Source organism: Eurypyga helias, unplaced genomic scaffold (genome assembly GCF_000690775.1).
Source record: "Eurypyga helias isolate BGI_N326 unplaced genomic scaffold, ASM69077v1 scaffold2028, whole genome shotgun sequence".
NCBI classification, from domain to species: Eukaryota; Metazoa; Chordata; class Aves; order Eurypygiformes; family Eurypygidae; genus Eurypyga; species Eurypyga helias.
In genome coordinates this window covers 65,968-81,882 of record NW_010264917.1, presented here as the reverse complement: position 1 = coordinate 81,882, position 15,915 = coordinate 65,968, and the positions used below count along the sequence as shown (strand labels likewise).

The 15,915-nt window shown below is 41.6% G+C and overlaps 1 protein-coding gene across 1 annotated transcript; it reads left to right on the top strand.

The window, feature by feature from the left end:
• Positions 1 to 661: 661 nt before the first annotated feature.
• On the top strand, positions 662 to 15,292 carry SLC35F2 (solute carrier family 35, member F2; the record flags this gene model as incomplete). Its single annotated transcript, XM_010156536.1, has 7 exons — positions 662 to 865; positions 1,416 to 1,543; positions 6,943 to 7,102; positions 8,727 to 8,883; positions 9,676 to 9,728; positions 10,384 to 10,538; positions 14,974 to 15,292. Coding segments are annotated over 7 exons (1,076 nt in total), but the record flags the coding sequence as incomplete, so codon positions are not given.
• Between the last annotated feature and the right edge of the window lie 623 nt (positions 15,293 to 15,915).

Here is a 15,915-nt window from a genome sequence, read left to right as displayed (position 1 = left end):
TTATATTAGACAAAGGATTGCTACTAAAAGATCATGATTCCCCTCCCTCCTCCCCAGCTGTAGGTTGGACTTAAAAGGAATAGTGAATGCTAACGTGATCTTGGTCAAAATTTGCTCTTAATTCCATCCTCAATTACAGCAGGATGTGATTGAATATAGCCCAAAAAACCCACCCCACAATATGTATTATACCAATTCTTATAAGAAAGATTTTTTTTTTTTTAAGAATTTTTTTTACATTGAGAACAATGAACCACTAAGACAACCTCTTCAGGGTTGTGGTGGAGTCCTCGTTGCTGGAGATTTTCAAGATGTGACTGGGCAGGGTGCTAGATAATCTTGTCTAGGCTGCCATTCCCATGAAAGGTTGGACCAGATCATCTTTCGAGGTCCTTCCGACCTGGGCTGATGTTCTTGATGTGCTTGAAGATCCCTGCAAATTATTGCAGTCTTCATCGCTGGTGGTGTGAACTGGCCTTGCCTTGTAATATGCCTGTCATGAGGTTACACTAGACGTCTGTGTAGACCAAACTCTGGGTACTGGTAAATCTGAGCAACATTGATAGGGAATGGAAGAAGAATAAAATGTAAATCTAAAAAAATGACATTTTCCCTGTAACTAGCAAATACTTTTTTTTTAACCTGAACGTTTAATTCTAAGCTTACTTTGTTGTCTTTTGTATTCACAGGCATATTTTGAAAACGATAATTCTGGGCCAGATGCTCTCCTTGTTTATCTGTGGGACTGCTGTTACAAGCCAGTACCTAGCAGAACAATACCAAGTGAATACTCCAATGTTTCAAAGTTTTATCAACTATTCTTTGCTTCTTCTAGTTTATACAACAATGCTGGCATTTAGGACTGGTATGTGAAATATGGGATGGGAGATTCTTATTCATAATTCTTTTATCTTCTACATTTTCCTTTCAGATTTTGAAACTGAAGAACTTAATACTTTTCCTAATTTTTCTAAAGTTCTGCTGAAATTCCTGTCTTTTAATAACACAGGAGAATCAATTTCACAGGTTAAATTTGTGTTTAGTTTGATTTAATTTCATATCTGTTTAAACTCACATGCTCTTCGGTTTCAAGTCCTATGTTGTGTCAGGGAAAAATAGGCTTTGTTGTAACAAATTTCTTTAGCAGAAGCTATTTAATATTCCTCCTATATTTTAATTTAGTCTTTAAACAACTCTAATCTTGTGGGTTTTTTCCTCATGTGGAAGAATTTATTTACTTTTCACCGTTTACATCGTCTCCTCTCACGCTGCTTCTTGCTGTTACTATATCTTTCTTAAGTAGGGGCAGCCAAAATTGAGTATCTCAATATTATTTATGCTTCTAAAAAGCAAGATTCCCGTGCAACATTTGGTTGGAAAGAAACACGTATTGATTGTTATTCTCTTTTAAACAGGCAGTGACAGCCTTTGGCAAATTTTGAGACAGAGGTGGTGGAAGTATATATTTTTGGGACTGGCTGATGTAGAAGCCAATTACATGATTGTAAAAGCCTACCAATACACAACCCTCACAAGTGTGCAGGTAAGGACTGATTTCTCCTTTTGAGCTGTTGCTTTTTATTACAGTTTTGGACCAGTTTCTGAAATAAGATTCATAGGATAGACATGGAAGCTATTTAAGCCTGAAAAAGCTTTCCAATATCTATTTTCTTTGTGCTACGGAGAAGAACATCCTGCGTCATGAATAACATTTCCAGGAAGCAGAGAAAATTGGCTGGTATTACCCAGTGCCAGCTCTTGAGTTGAACTCTAATTATTTTGATAGAAAGCACTTCTAAGTTTGCTGACAGCCACTCAGGTTTTTCTCCTGACACAGAATAAAGATTTAAGTCCAGAAAACACTCACTCAGCACAGGTTCTTGATGGTGAGAGCAAGGTAGATCTGTTGCCTAGTCCTAGAATCTGTGGGAGGCATTGAGAGACGTAACCCCATACGTGAGGACATAATTGATAGTTAGCTGGTGCTGCTGACCATGTAGTGGGGAGTCAACCCTATGGCTTTTGGATGTGGCACTTCAGTTCAGGCCCCTCTCTGGGAGATAGAAACGAGGTCAGTGTGCCAGGCTCCTGAAGGTCAGTAAACGGTGACATCCTCTGCAGTGCTAGTGCTTGGTGCTGCATCGCTGCACTAGGATAAATCTCATGTTCAGCCACAGATCTGTGAGCTGGAGGGCTAGGGTAGGATAAATCTCATGTTCAGCCACAGGTTGAACTGGAGGTTGAGCTGGAGGGCTAGGGCTGTGGTTTCTTTGTCATCCTACACAGACATAAACTTTTGGAAGAGTTCCTGCCTCCCACTGTTCTTCCAAATCTGGGTTCTTCTACCCGGTGTGCAAGAGCCAATCGACACACTGAGTTGAGTTATTTGTATGCATGCTCCTGAGCTTGCACAGCCAAATCCCTTGAGCAAACTGGCTCAGGGCACTGTGCAAAGTCAGAGTAAACCCTGCCTTTTACTGGACTGGAGCAATGTCAGGCCGGAGTTACCTCACTGTGTGGTTCCACAACTGCTGCTAGAACAAGGGAGGGGACAGTGCAGAAGCAAGGAGCGAATGTCTGGGGCTGTGCCAGCCTATGCCTGCTCTTTCCGACGGCGTGTCGTGGCCCCACTGACCTGAATAAAAAAAAAGTACCATAAAGGATTGCTGTTATTTGGAAAGGAGTGTTTTGGTGTCAGTTGTTACAGAGTCAAAGTAACAGTGGTTAATATTTAAAAGAATTACCTGTAAAGCAATAAACTCCTCTGGGCTGCCTTTATAGAGGTGCAGGAACTTTTCCTTGCACTACGTAAAGGCCAGTAACATGTGCCTGATGCGTTGTTATCGTCATGTTTTCACTTCAGAGTTGCATGTTAGGACTCATTAGGCCTTTAATTTCCTTACAAATAATGTCTAGGAAATCAAAGCTTTGAGTGAGATGTTTCAATCCCAAGATCAATTTAAGCTGATAATGGAGACACTGTTTGATCATATACTTTACAGCTGAAAAAGCCAGGACTTTGATCCAAATTCTTGGGAGTAGTAAGGCTATTGCCATGATTTCTTTCATAGAAACTAGGGAAGAATAGATAGAGTAGGCTGTCTTGTCCAGTTACCAAACTCTAACAGTTACTGGACCTTCTTCCCATGTGGTGACCTTCGGACTGATGCTTCTTCAAGTGTCAGTTCAGTAATTGCAAATTTGTTGTGGCTGCCTGTTGCAGTAAGGTTTCTTGCACATTCTCTAAAGTCACCAGTGTCTCACCACTGTCCTGGAGAGATACAGGGCCAAAAGCCTGTGATTTGCTCTAGTGCATGGCATTTGCTATCTGTCAGCAGCAAGCAGTTCTGCAGGTACACCAGAACCTGTGGTTTGGAGCACCCAGCCTGATGGCCTGCCTGCAGTCCTGGCTGGGAGTGGATGCTCGGAGCATAAGAGCAACGCAGGAGTTTATGGCACCTTCCCAAATACAGGATAATCACTGTTAAAATGCTGGCTGGAGCTTCAGCTCAGCCCTATGAAACTTATCTTTGAAGCTCAGCAAGGAACTTCCATGTATTTTCTCAAACATCCACACAGAAGCAAAACGGATTTTCCTTTAGTTATCAAGTACTAGCATTGCATGGAAGCGGTTGGGAGATTTTACAGGAGATAACATAGGGATGGCAGCTCTTCATTTCTCTGTAAGTAAAGGAAAAGACTTTGGTCCACAACTGCAACTCTTCCTGTTCAGCTGTGAGACTTCTTGCTGCCAGAGTCCTTCTGTCTTGCGGCAGGACTTGACTGTGTTGCTGTTAGACCACGTATTTCATAGCAAAAAACAAGCAGCGTAGATGTGGTTTCATGTTGTCAATGTGTTTTTAGGCACAATTAGCATTTACTCCACAGATAATTTGCGTGGAGGCATTTTATAGCAGCTATTGACGGAACATCAGCTGATGTAAGAGCATTAACCTCGACAGGAGAAAATGCAGGATGAGCCTGTGGGGCTCAGCTGGAGGCAGCCCTAAGGAGCCATGTGGGAAAGCAAGCAGGATGAGCTGTTGAGCTTTCTTCCTCGCAGCTTTCTTTCCTGTCTGCAGCTGGCAATTATAAGCAAACCAGTGACCTCCAACAGTCTATGATAATTTATTAACCCTGTATTAAAACGTCTTTTAATAATTTACTCACCCTACCTTTCAAACCTCTTATGAGCAATGTGGCCAAAGCCTGGCTTGAGTCAAAACATTAGTAAATCAAATCAACAGGTTACCTGTTTTGTTTTGTTTTTTTTCCCCTTGTGAAAACACAGGCTACAATTGAGTAAGATGAGAGTTTGCTGAGACTATACTGGCAGTAGTAATCAGTACCACTGTATTGCTGTGAATGTCATAAAACCTGAATAAATAAACCTTCTTCTTTTAAACGGTTCCATTGACACAATTCATTGCAATGTTACATCTGCTTTGCAGCTCTTTGATCTTGAGCCTGTTCAGGAGGGAGCATTTTCCACCAAGGGGCTCTGTAGCATAGTAGATGAAAGGAAGTAAAGATCCTGTAGTTGGAAATAAGATTTCTTCTGTCTGTGATTGAGGTTAAATGTCCCCTGGAACAGATTACCAGTGCATGTTCTTCATCATTTGGTGCCTGTATGTCCTGGCTGCAAGTCCTCTGATCAGGATGCTGTAGCTCTACAGTAGTTATTGGTCTGGATGCAGCAATTCCCTATTTGGCGTTAGTGAAAGAGCTCATGGCTTGTTACCTACCACTTCCTTACATGCTAATTAAGAATTATATGTATTTTTTTTAAAGGTGTTTTGTTCCACTGTTTCTGTTTGGGTTGGAAAACCTGCATGATAACCTCTGAATAAATGGGGAAGTGAAAGCTTATGTATTGATAGATGTTTACTACCAGGGGGGTGAAATTTTTGCCTTCTAATTTTTGTAAAATTTGTTAGTTTCCATTATTGCAGCTTCTCATGAGAGAGATCAAATACATTTCTGTACTCTGGACAGAACTGGTTCAGACCAAAGGTGGAAAAACAGAGCTATGAGAGCTAAGTCATACCTTTTGCAGAAATAGATGAACGACACTTGTTGACACTAGTCAAAAAGTCACATTCAGAGGAAGTATTAGAAGGGGTTTTTGAGCCTAGGTAAAACAGAGAAAGGCTTGAGACTGGATAGAAACACACAGCATGATACTTGTATGTGGGGAAAAGTTATATTGAAATAACGTGGTGGTATCACACACTAGGTCTTGTGTGGTTCTAGGGCCTGATAATAGAGCCTAGGCAAGTGCTTTTGCAAAGACTCCTCAAACTGGACAACTTGGAGATGATCCAAGGAGCGAAGATGAATAGATGGAAGGATTAGAGAGCACCAGTTAGGGTTTAATCTGTAATAACTCCCCTTAATGCTGTGCTGGTAAGACTTTAATATGTGTAGTTATGAACAAGTGAAACCAGACATACCGTGAGAGTCTTGTGGATTTGGCTAAAACCCTTAGGGATGATGGCTGAACTGACAGAAGCCAGCACAGAAGTTGCTGTGATGCACTTTGACAGGCAGAAGTTGGTAGTGAGCATTACGGACTAAGGGCTCGTCTTGGTTGTAATGTTTATGCCCAAATCCTGTTAACTTGGGCGTAATACTTTGTAGGGTGTTCAAGAGTCCAGGTTTTAAGGGCTGACATTTAAGAGTGATTTGTGAGCAGTTTTTGGAAGGCTGACTATGTTCTCCTGTAAACTGTTGCCTTGTATGGCACTCCACTGAGGCAGGTCAGAAAACACACCTTTCCCCCCCCTTCCCCCAGACAAATTGAGAAACAAAGTCTTATCTTGTTGAATAAAATGTTAAACCAATTATGGTTAGCTTAATGCTCTTGGTGGCATTTGGTTATTCTAGGATATATGCCCATCTTATACTGCAGCGTATTTTTCTGTAATAAGTACACAGCTAGCTTGATATTTTCTGTAATAAAGGAGAATGGGTAGAAGGATTGATGTGTCTAACAGCAGGGCAAAGGTACATGGGATTTAGGGACACGAGAGGGGATAACGAAGACAGGAAAGAAGTCGGTGTCGCTATTTCTCACATCCTTGAGCCTCAGCTATGAAATCTGCTCGGGGCAGTGTCTGCAAACACATCTGAAGTGCTTTAGACTTCAGCTGCCTTGTGTATCTGCTGCTGGGACATAGGTCAATTCGAGTGGGTTCCCTGCTTCTAACTGAGAGTCAGCTCTAACAGGGGAATGAAAATGCATTGGCTTGCACATGCTTTTGTGGGAAGCTGAAAGGTTGGTAAGGTGCATTTAGGTGACTTCCTTTCTTCCCAACAATTGTGCACATGGCTTCCAGCACATTTATCTTTTTTTGTTTGTGGGGTTGTTTTTTTTTTTAATAGGACCCAGTTGGAGGAGGGGGAAATCAAACCCAAAACTACAGGGTCAGATTCTTGTCCTATTCACTTGAACAAGTGACCTGATTTTACATTCCTTTAATAGTTCTAGATTTTTACTTTGTGTACATGGAGCCCTAAATTCTAATTGCAGATTTGAGAAGTGAAAAGATGAGCTAGACAAAATCTGCTGGGGAGAAAAAGAAATGTTGGTGAACCACTGCCTTGTCTTGGTGTCGTGGGCAGCAATGTGGTTTCAGAGCAACATCCTAGCATTCATTTGGGAAGCTGTAGATTGATTAAATCCATCATTAAAGGAGTTTCTAGATCAGTGCCTTCCTACCAGGAGAGAGTGGACCCCTGCCGCAGCTGCTCCTTTGCTTGCAAAATGCTTGTCATGGTAAAATGTGGGTCTGACCCCGCTTTTAAATGAATCCGTTGGGGTGTTTGGCAGCTTTCAGTGACATCTGATAGTGGTGGAAAGTAAAAGCCTGTACATTTGCTTTCAGGACAATCCAGATTTGGGATGGGTTTCTAATTCAAATCATTTTTCTGTACACACAGCTGCTGGACTGTTTTGGGATTCCCGTGCTGATGGCTTTGTCGTGGTTCATTCTCCGTGCAAGATACAGGCTCATCCATTTTCTTGCTGTTGCCGTCTGTTTGCTGGGTGTGGGAACGATGGTGGGTGCAGACATTCTGGCAGGGAGGCAGGACAGCGAAGGTAAGGAATCCTTTATCACGGAGCTGGGGAAGGGTGGAGAGACGGTTCCCATGGTGGGCTGACTTGCAAGGAGAAAGAGGAGCAAATGCGGGGGAATGGATATAGTTTTAAGAGCGAACAGGAGATGTGCTGCTGTTTGTATTTCTTGTCCAAGAAGATAGTTGCTGAGGAGATGTTGATCTTATAGGGAGCTGTGAAATTTGTTTGCTTGTAGATTTGGATTATTTCTTCCACATTGAAAGAGAAATGCTTGTGTTAAGCTTAAATTTTAGCTAAATTTATCTGACCTGATGGAAGGCCTCATATGTGAAAGCTTGTTCACTATTACTAATTATGTGAGATGGTCTAATGAAAAATGCTTCGTCTCCCTACAAACCTTGGCTTGCTTACACTGCATCAGCCTGCTGACAGCCAGGCTTCTCTGACTTGCACTTTTCTGTGAGCACAAACAGCAAATCAAAAGTTACTTAAGGTCCATGTATACCCACGGACCACAGGCCTGGATAGCAGGGGCTTACGACAGGAGAGCAAGAGGAATCATGGGCAGGATGCTGGGATTCCTGGGACCGCCAGGAGGGATGTTGGGCTCCAGGGACCAGGATCCAGCCAGGCGCAGATGAGGGCAGGTCTTGTCTTATTCATGACAGATGCGTTAATCGACCTGTATCACAGCAATCTTATTTTGCATAAGAATTTTGAATTTTCAGAACCAGTGAGTATGAGGCAAGGTAAATTTCAGGGGGAGAAGAATGGGTCATTGCCTTCATCAGGCAGTGTAGAGATAAGCCTGTTCGGTGTTATTTTGGGGCCTTACTGTAGGTAAGACATCAAGACAAACTGAGGCTTGGCTTTAGTGCTTTGTGGTAAGATTATCTCAGCCCTAAGGGAGGAAAAAATCTTCTTTCTCTGAGACTTTAGGACAGTTGTGCTTTGTTGGCTGCCCTGGGTATCCTTACTTACTGCTTGCCCTCGTATTTCAGACATATTTTCTTAGCGATTGCCAACTGGCTCAGGGAAGGAAATTTTAAATCAATTCAAGGGTTTAAACAACAGCAATCTTTTTTAGCTGATGCGTAACGGCATTTACTTGATGAGTGATTGTATTGCAGGGAGTCCCATTTGCACAGTATAAATAAATCGCAACCGGACACACGATACCCCCCATCAGCAGCGCCCACTTAAGAGCTGTCATAAACTTGAAGCTGAGTCTAGGTCCCGCTGAAATCAATAGACTGATTTTAGCAAGACATAAATCAGGCCTTTCTGCAAAAGGAGGGGCAGTATGTAGAAGGCGGAGAGCATCTCTGACTAGAAGTTTTCTCAAGTCTCTGCAGTGCCTAAAGTTTGCAGAAGTAGGACTGGACCCGACTATACAGCAGTGGCTTGGTCAGGATGAGGTTTAAATGCCAGGTTTAGCTCATTCCAGCACGTGCAGGGTGATGTGAGCAGAGCCAGTGCTCAGACACGAAGGCTCACGCGCGTGCACAGGAGATGTTTCCTTTCCCTTTACCCTGGAAGGCGCAGGGAAGACAGTGATGTTAGAGATTAATTTGCTTTTATTTTTAAGGAAAGTTAAAAAGTGTTTGCAGCATTACCCTTATTGTGGATTAATATTTCTGTACAGGTAGTGACGTGGTGATTGGAGATGTCTTAGTGCTTCTTGGTGCTTCTTTGTATGCCATTTCTAATGTGAGTGAGGAATACATTGTGAAAAATCTGAGCAGAGTGGAGTTTCTAGGAATGGTGGGCTTGTTTGGGACTATTATCAGCGGTCTACAGCTGTAAGGATCTCATTTATTTTAAAACTAATTAAGAATATTCTACAGATGATTGCTTGTCTACCATGAAATGATGTTGTTGTTAAATTAATTCTTTGTTGCATCTACATTTGGCCTATAACGGGAGTCCTTTCACTTGAATTTTATTTTTGTTGCTGATCAGCATCTGTTTTATATCCTTTTTATTTGCACTATTCTTGCTTCAGCAATTCTAAAGCTGAAATGCTGCAATTGAACACATACAGTACCTGGCTGTATTTTTGATTTTGTTGATCTCCATGAGTACACTCAGTATGCTGAAGACTGTTCACAGGAATGTATTTTGTAATGGATTTTCTCTGTGGAAAAGTTGAGGAGATAATCATTAGCCAGAGATCTTCCATATTAAACTTCAGTTTAAAATGAAGCCATGTATACTCTTACAAATAACCACGTTAGAGGAACAGACCACATGCACTTAAGTCTATCTAATGAATTTTATGTTCCTCATTTCTCCTCATTATAGTTAATAATTTCCTCAAATGGTATATCAAATAAAACTGATTCTCTGAAGGATCAAAAAGCCTGGGAAGAAGGCATAAGAATTAAATAAGTGTTCTTGACTTTCAGACACTTTAATTTTCAAGTCTGTTTTCATGCTTGTTAGATGTTGGAGTGAGTCATTCAATAAAATTTCAAACAAAAACTTAAGGGATTATAAATCAAAATGTTTCTTATATATTTTGGTAATTGAATTTTCTATGTGAACTTTTTTTTTTCCTTTTTTACTGTATTATATCTCTTCTCTAACTCTAGAGCCATTGTGGAACATAGGGAGATAATGAGAATTCAGTGGAACTGGAAAATTGGTATGTGTATGACAAAATGTTGTGCATTTTTACAGAACACTGGAAAATGATAATCATTTAGGCTTCGAATGCTGGGGTTTTCATTTTCTTTCTCTGGATGTTAAGCAGCATTCTTGTTACATGTCACAAATCTATGATCTCCAAACTTTGCAGCTCAGCAAAGAGGTAAGGTTTGCAGGATTGAACGTTAAAACCTTTGAGCTCAGGTTTTGCCTTGTACATGTAACACAAAATAAGTTTTTCAAAATACATTTAAATAAGTAAAAATTAAACCTGTTTAGTTACAGATTTGTTTGGTGTTGGAACATCACAAGAACATTTTAGTGTTGTCCTTCCTAAATGAAATACTGGGAAAATGGATTTTCTGACACATTTTGACCTCAGCAGAACTGTATGTTATTAATAAATGTGGCTCTAAATTTCTTCAGTCAGCTCTCACATTGACTAGGAAAAAGAACTTTCTTTTCTAGATACAGTAATTTGTGCAATACAGGAAAAGAAGTACTTTTCTTACATTTACATTACTGTAGCTTTTAGTTAGGTGACCTTATCCTGAAAGATAAAAATGCATAGTTTTAACGCATCTGAAGAATATTGGTGTTCTTTAAAATCATTATTCCGTGCCTTAGGAGTAAATTGTCATCTTGTTTTACAGCATTACTGTTCACAGTCTTTGCCCTGTGTATGTTTGGGCTGTATAGCTTCATGCCAGTCGTGATTCAAGTTACCAGCGCAACCTCAGTCAACCTGGGTATTCTGACTGCGGATCTCTACAGTCTGTTCTTCGGGCTTTTCCTCTTTTTCTATAAGGTAGGTACTTTCATTCTCTCACTATAATTACAGTTCAATTTCTACTGCAAAATTATAATTAAAACATCATGTTCTTCAAAGCCCCTGAACAATCGTTGGTGCTTGTACATTCCTACAGCTTGTGCTGTTTATCAGTGGCAGATGTCAGTCAGAAGGACTCGTGCTTAGTTAATTACATCGCACCATGAGGCGGACAGTGATTTTCAAACCATTTCACACTTGATGGAATACGTTAGAGTTAATGTGAAGAGACAGTAAATAACTTCCCGAGATGTTCAAATGTTAGAGTTCTTGATGTAAGCCCTGTGTGGGACTGTGCTAGACTTGGGTCATCTCTTCAAGTGTCCGAAGGGAGGGTTTGAATCTGCCTGTCCTGAGACGCATTTGGTGTCTGAGAGGGGAGCAGTTTGGATTTCCAGAAATTAATATTTTCTTTTACAAATTTAATCTGTTTATTGCCAACATCTTGGGTTAGGAATCAAGCTCTCTTAGTGCTACTGCTGAGGAGACGCTGAAGGAAATGAGAAAAATACAGAAAAATAATATTATTCTCTACGCTCTCCAAACGGCAGTTACTCTTATTGCTCTTTTAAAATATTTTTGGTAATGACCAAATGACGGTGCTAAAAAAATTTCATTCCACCCTACCCTTTTAATCCAGAATAATTTGTGGGATCCTAGCTCGTTACAGCGATTGGAGTAATTGAGTCAGTCGCTCAGTGACTTGGAAGGGCTTAGTGAGAAGCTTGTGAACTTTGCTTAAGAACTTAATTTGTATTATTCCATGTGGTTGCTTTCTCTTCAGCGTTATGGAGATTCAAAAGCTTTTATGTCAAATTGTTTCTGAAAATGAAGACAATTTATTTTACAGCACAGAAGTCTGGTAATGGTAGAGTCTGACAGCAGCTAGATTATCCTTTTCGAGAGACTCTTAGCTTTCTGCCCTGGTTTGGGTTCCAAAATTTGCTCCAAGCTTCTGCTTCAAACTACAAAGCATCTATTAAAAACGAATGTAGGAAGTGCGCCATACTTATATTCTAAAAATTAAAAAAATCCTAAGTCACTTCCAGACGTGAATTTTGGCACCAGATAGCTTACCTCAAGAAGTGATTGTAAATCTATACTCATAAGAGTAAAGAGGAAGAAGCAAACAAGAGCTTTGGAAGGGACACAATAAACTTTCATTCTTCAGGATTTTTCTTATTTTGGGGAGAGGATTTTCTGGGAGCAGATCATCCTATAATTATAACTTCGGGGTATTTTGGTAGCAAAAAGGAAAAGTTAATTAGAGAATACTTTGGAGCTGTATTATGAGAGAATTTCAGATTATTTATTGACATAGGAACTTGCATCTGTGGCTAGAAACAATGAAAAAGCAAAAAGGGGAGCAATAATAGTACTGTATCTTTAACAATTGGAGGATCTGAAATAGGTTAGGAATGAAGAATTAGGAAAGCCTGATTTTGACACTGCTTTTAACATAACCCTTAGCAGTAGAAAATCTTATTGCCAAGTTAACCATACAGTTGCTTTACTTATGGGGCGAACAAACCGGGCAGGACATTTCCTGGATTAATAAGCACCCTGGACACAGGAATTGTAGACTCACGGAATAGTTTGGGTTGGAAGGGACCTTAAAGACCATCTAGTTCCAACCCCCCTGCCATGGGCAGGGACACCTTCCACTAGACCAGGTTGCTCAAAGCCTCATCCAGCCTGGCCTTGAACACTTCCAGGGATGGGGCATCCACAGCTTCTCTGGGCAGCCTGTTCCAGTGCTACACACAAAAATGCAAGGGAGCGCTCTGTGTTCCCCATCACCAGATTATATTTCACAGCAAGCTGCTGAAGGCTTCGCTGGGTTGCAGAGCGGAGTGAGCCACGGGCAGCTCTGTATTGCTGAGGTCTGAGCCTGCTCTGAAACAGAAGCAGCACAAACATACAGCAGCTATGCCAGAGGAATTTTTTAGGGTTAGACTTGTGGACTTTGTTTTGCTAATGCACTCAACTTTTTAGGCCCAGTCATGTCTGTTTAAGGTGAAACGTGAATTTTGTATGCGTGTTTTGATGAGCTCTTTTTTTTTTTCTTTTACTCCATAACAAACCTTTGCTGTGCTTGTTCCTAATAAGCTCACTCTATAGATTCCTGTAACCCCTTAATTGATACTAAAAATGTCTCCAAATGCTTTTGTTATGTAAACTCCTATGGAAGGGAGTATACTGCACATACAGACACTAGATGGAGTTACAGTCCTCCAGTAACAATTAAAGTACTCTAGGCAGTGAGCATAGGGATATAAGCCTGCACAGGTACAACTGAAATCAGGGTCTGAAGCAATGAAGTTGCTAAATATATTTGAAGTAAAACCCAGGAAAAGACCAGTGCGTGCTCCCCAAAAACAGAAGAAAGAAAGAGAAGGAAACAAGCCAGCCTGTTGGAGCAGCATGGTTAAGGCTCACCTGTGTCAATAGCTGCAAACACATAAGCAGACCTGGAATCACAACTACGCTGCAAAAGCTTTGGCACCCTGGCATGGTGACTGTGTATCCACTCACGGAGGAATTGGTTCTGGGCAGCACTGGAGACTCCTCCTGCCTTGTACGCACTGCAAGAGGAGATCTGGCTGTTAGGGTGCGTGCCCAGCCTCCTGCCAGATGCATGTCCTCCCATACAAGCACGTGTTCGCTCACGGCCTTAGGTTGCACTCTGGAGAAGGTGTGCAGGTGCCTCGATACAGACCCAATTTGATGGGAACGTGTCAGTCACGGGTAGGGCCATGGACTGTGCTGCCGCTTCTGTCAGGACATCTTCAGAGCGTGGCGCTTCCTCCTGTGTGCAGAGAGAAGGCTTGAGCCCAAGCTCCTCCAGGGCAACGGCTAGCAAGGTGAGGAGAAAGGGCACGTATCACAAGGCCAGTGTGTTTCAGTCTGCTTTTCCTTTTGCATGGTGCTGTCCAAGGGTTTCTGAGCTGGGTGACTGCCAGATGGGAATGCAGTGCCTTAATTCATAGAATCATAGAATTGTTCTGGTTGGAAAAGACCTTTAGGTCATAGAGTCCAACCATCAACCTGGCCCTGCCAAGTCCACAACTAAACCATGTTCCTAAGCACCACCTCAACTCGTCTCTTAAAATACCTTCAAGGGTGGTTACTCAACCACGTCTCTGGGCAGCCCGTTTCAATGCCTGACAACCCTTTCAGTGAAGAATTTCTTCCCAATATCCGGTCTAAACCTCCCCTGGTGCAATTTGAGGCCATTTTCTCCCGTTGTATCGCTTGTCACTTGGGAGAAGAGACCAACCCCCACTTCTCTGCAACCTTCTTCCAGGTAGTTGTAGGAAGTGATAATGTCTCCCCTCAGCCTCCTCTTCTCCATACTCAACAATCCCAGTTCCCTCAGCCACTCCTTACAGGACTTGTGCTCCAGACCCTTAATTGTAGATTCCTCAGGATTTTTTTGGATCACATTCTCCAGGTCTCACCATTCATTTTATCCAGTTCTGCTGCTTGATAAACCAGAACAGATTTTTCAAGCTTGTCTACGGAAGCTTAGGAGGTTAGGGAGTATTGATAGTGGAATGTATTATCTGCTATGTCCTTCATCCTGCCATTTAATAAGTGTTGTTTGGCAGAGGCAATATGGAGGATTTTAACAAATCCACTGAAAGTCTTCCTGGCTGTGGATAACTTGAACACTTTGTATTATTGAATCTAGTGTTATGAAGTAAGCATTTATTTTGCCATCAAGGTGGATGAATCTTGGCAATTGTTGGACTTCTAACAGCCAGGTGAATGATGGTGAATCAAGTGCTTGATGTACCTTGGCAGTTCATACGCTTTCCTTGTACCACTCTTACAATATCAGCGGTTGTGCTCTGTTAAAAGGAGCCCCAGTCTCCCTCTTTATAGGGACTTGTTTCGTGTAGAGAACAAACCCATTTTGGTCCAGTAATAACATTTGTCTAGCCCTGCCAATGGTCAACATCTTTGCAGAGACTCAACTGGTCTGGTGACTTGCAGTAAGATGGAGATATTCATCTCTTGTCAGGACCTGAAATATTTGGCTGTGCTGAAACAAAACTCTCTTAGGAGTGCAGTGTTTCAGCCTTCGTGTGTGTAATCAACTGTCCTTTGGTATCATCATAGTTGAAGCCATTTGATCTCTCTGTTAAGATTCTTGTATTGTAGACCTAAAAATATACCTGTCCAGCAGTGCTGAGGATGAGATGCAGAGAAAATCAGCCAGCAGCTTGAATCTGTCAGTGAATACAGTGGTTGAATTTTGATTTTCAGACCTGAATACAGATCGTGGTGATAATCCACATTAAAATAATTTTTTAAAGGAAGGGTACCTTTTACATTCTTAAAACAAGGCAGCATTGACATGTTTTTGCATCAGACAAGACTTAATGCATCTCTGTCTTTCCTCTGCCAGTTTTCAGGTCTTTACATCCTGTCCTTCGTTATCATCATGGTGGGATTCATCCTGTATTGCTCCACTCCAACTCGGACGGCAGAACCCACCGCCTTGCCACAGCCCGGCAGCACTGGCTTGGACAACGCTGCACTAAAGCTCGAGGAGAATGACAGTGAACCTCCAGCCGTAACCGTACAGTTCACAAACGGAGAAACTGTGGTGGTCAGCTCTGATTAAAGAAATGGCAGCATTTCAAGAAGAGCTTTTTTTTTTTCCTTACTGCCAAATTTCCCTCAAATATTAATCTGGAGAAATGTTCTACTGCCAAGGCGTATGTCATGTTGCGCTGGTTTTAATGCACTGGGTAGATTTTTAAGGCCAGATCCTTAATCAGTGAGACTGTATTGATTTACCCTTGCAGCATATCTGGCACTTAGAAGAAGAGAGAGTAGTATTTGTATGGAGTCTCTGCAAAGTGAGAGACTGTTATTTTTAAATGCTTAATTAACTTAGGAGCAAATGCTTGGGGGAAAAACTAAGCCAAAGCAAGCTCTCAGGTCACTAACTGGAGCAAATATGTTTTATATTGTATTAGAGACTTAATTCTGCAAGGTGCTGTTTGGGGGCTTCATAGTTCCCACACCTCAGTGCTGGGCGTCCCCAAATATCATGTTGCAAAAGCCACTCAGCTTCTCATGGGACCTCATTCTGCGAGCCCTATTACATACATACACATTCCACATGCTGATGGACTTCATTCCTCCGCTGGAGGATTTGCTGCAGGATTTACATTCCACCCAGATGTTCATCTCTTCGTATTACTGCACTCCCTGTCACAGCTGGGGCTGCTGCGAGTATTTTATTTTGAATTTTGCTAGTAAGGGAACTTTGAGTATGTGTTTTTATAATACTTTCTTTTTCTCTCTCGGTGGCCTGTTGTTTGGTGCATTCCCATTAGGT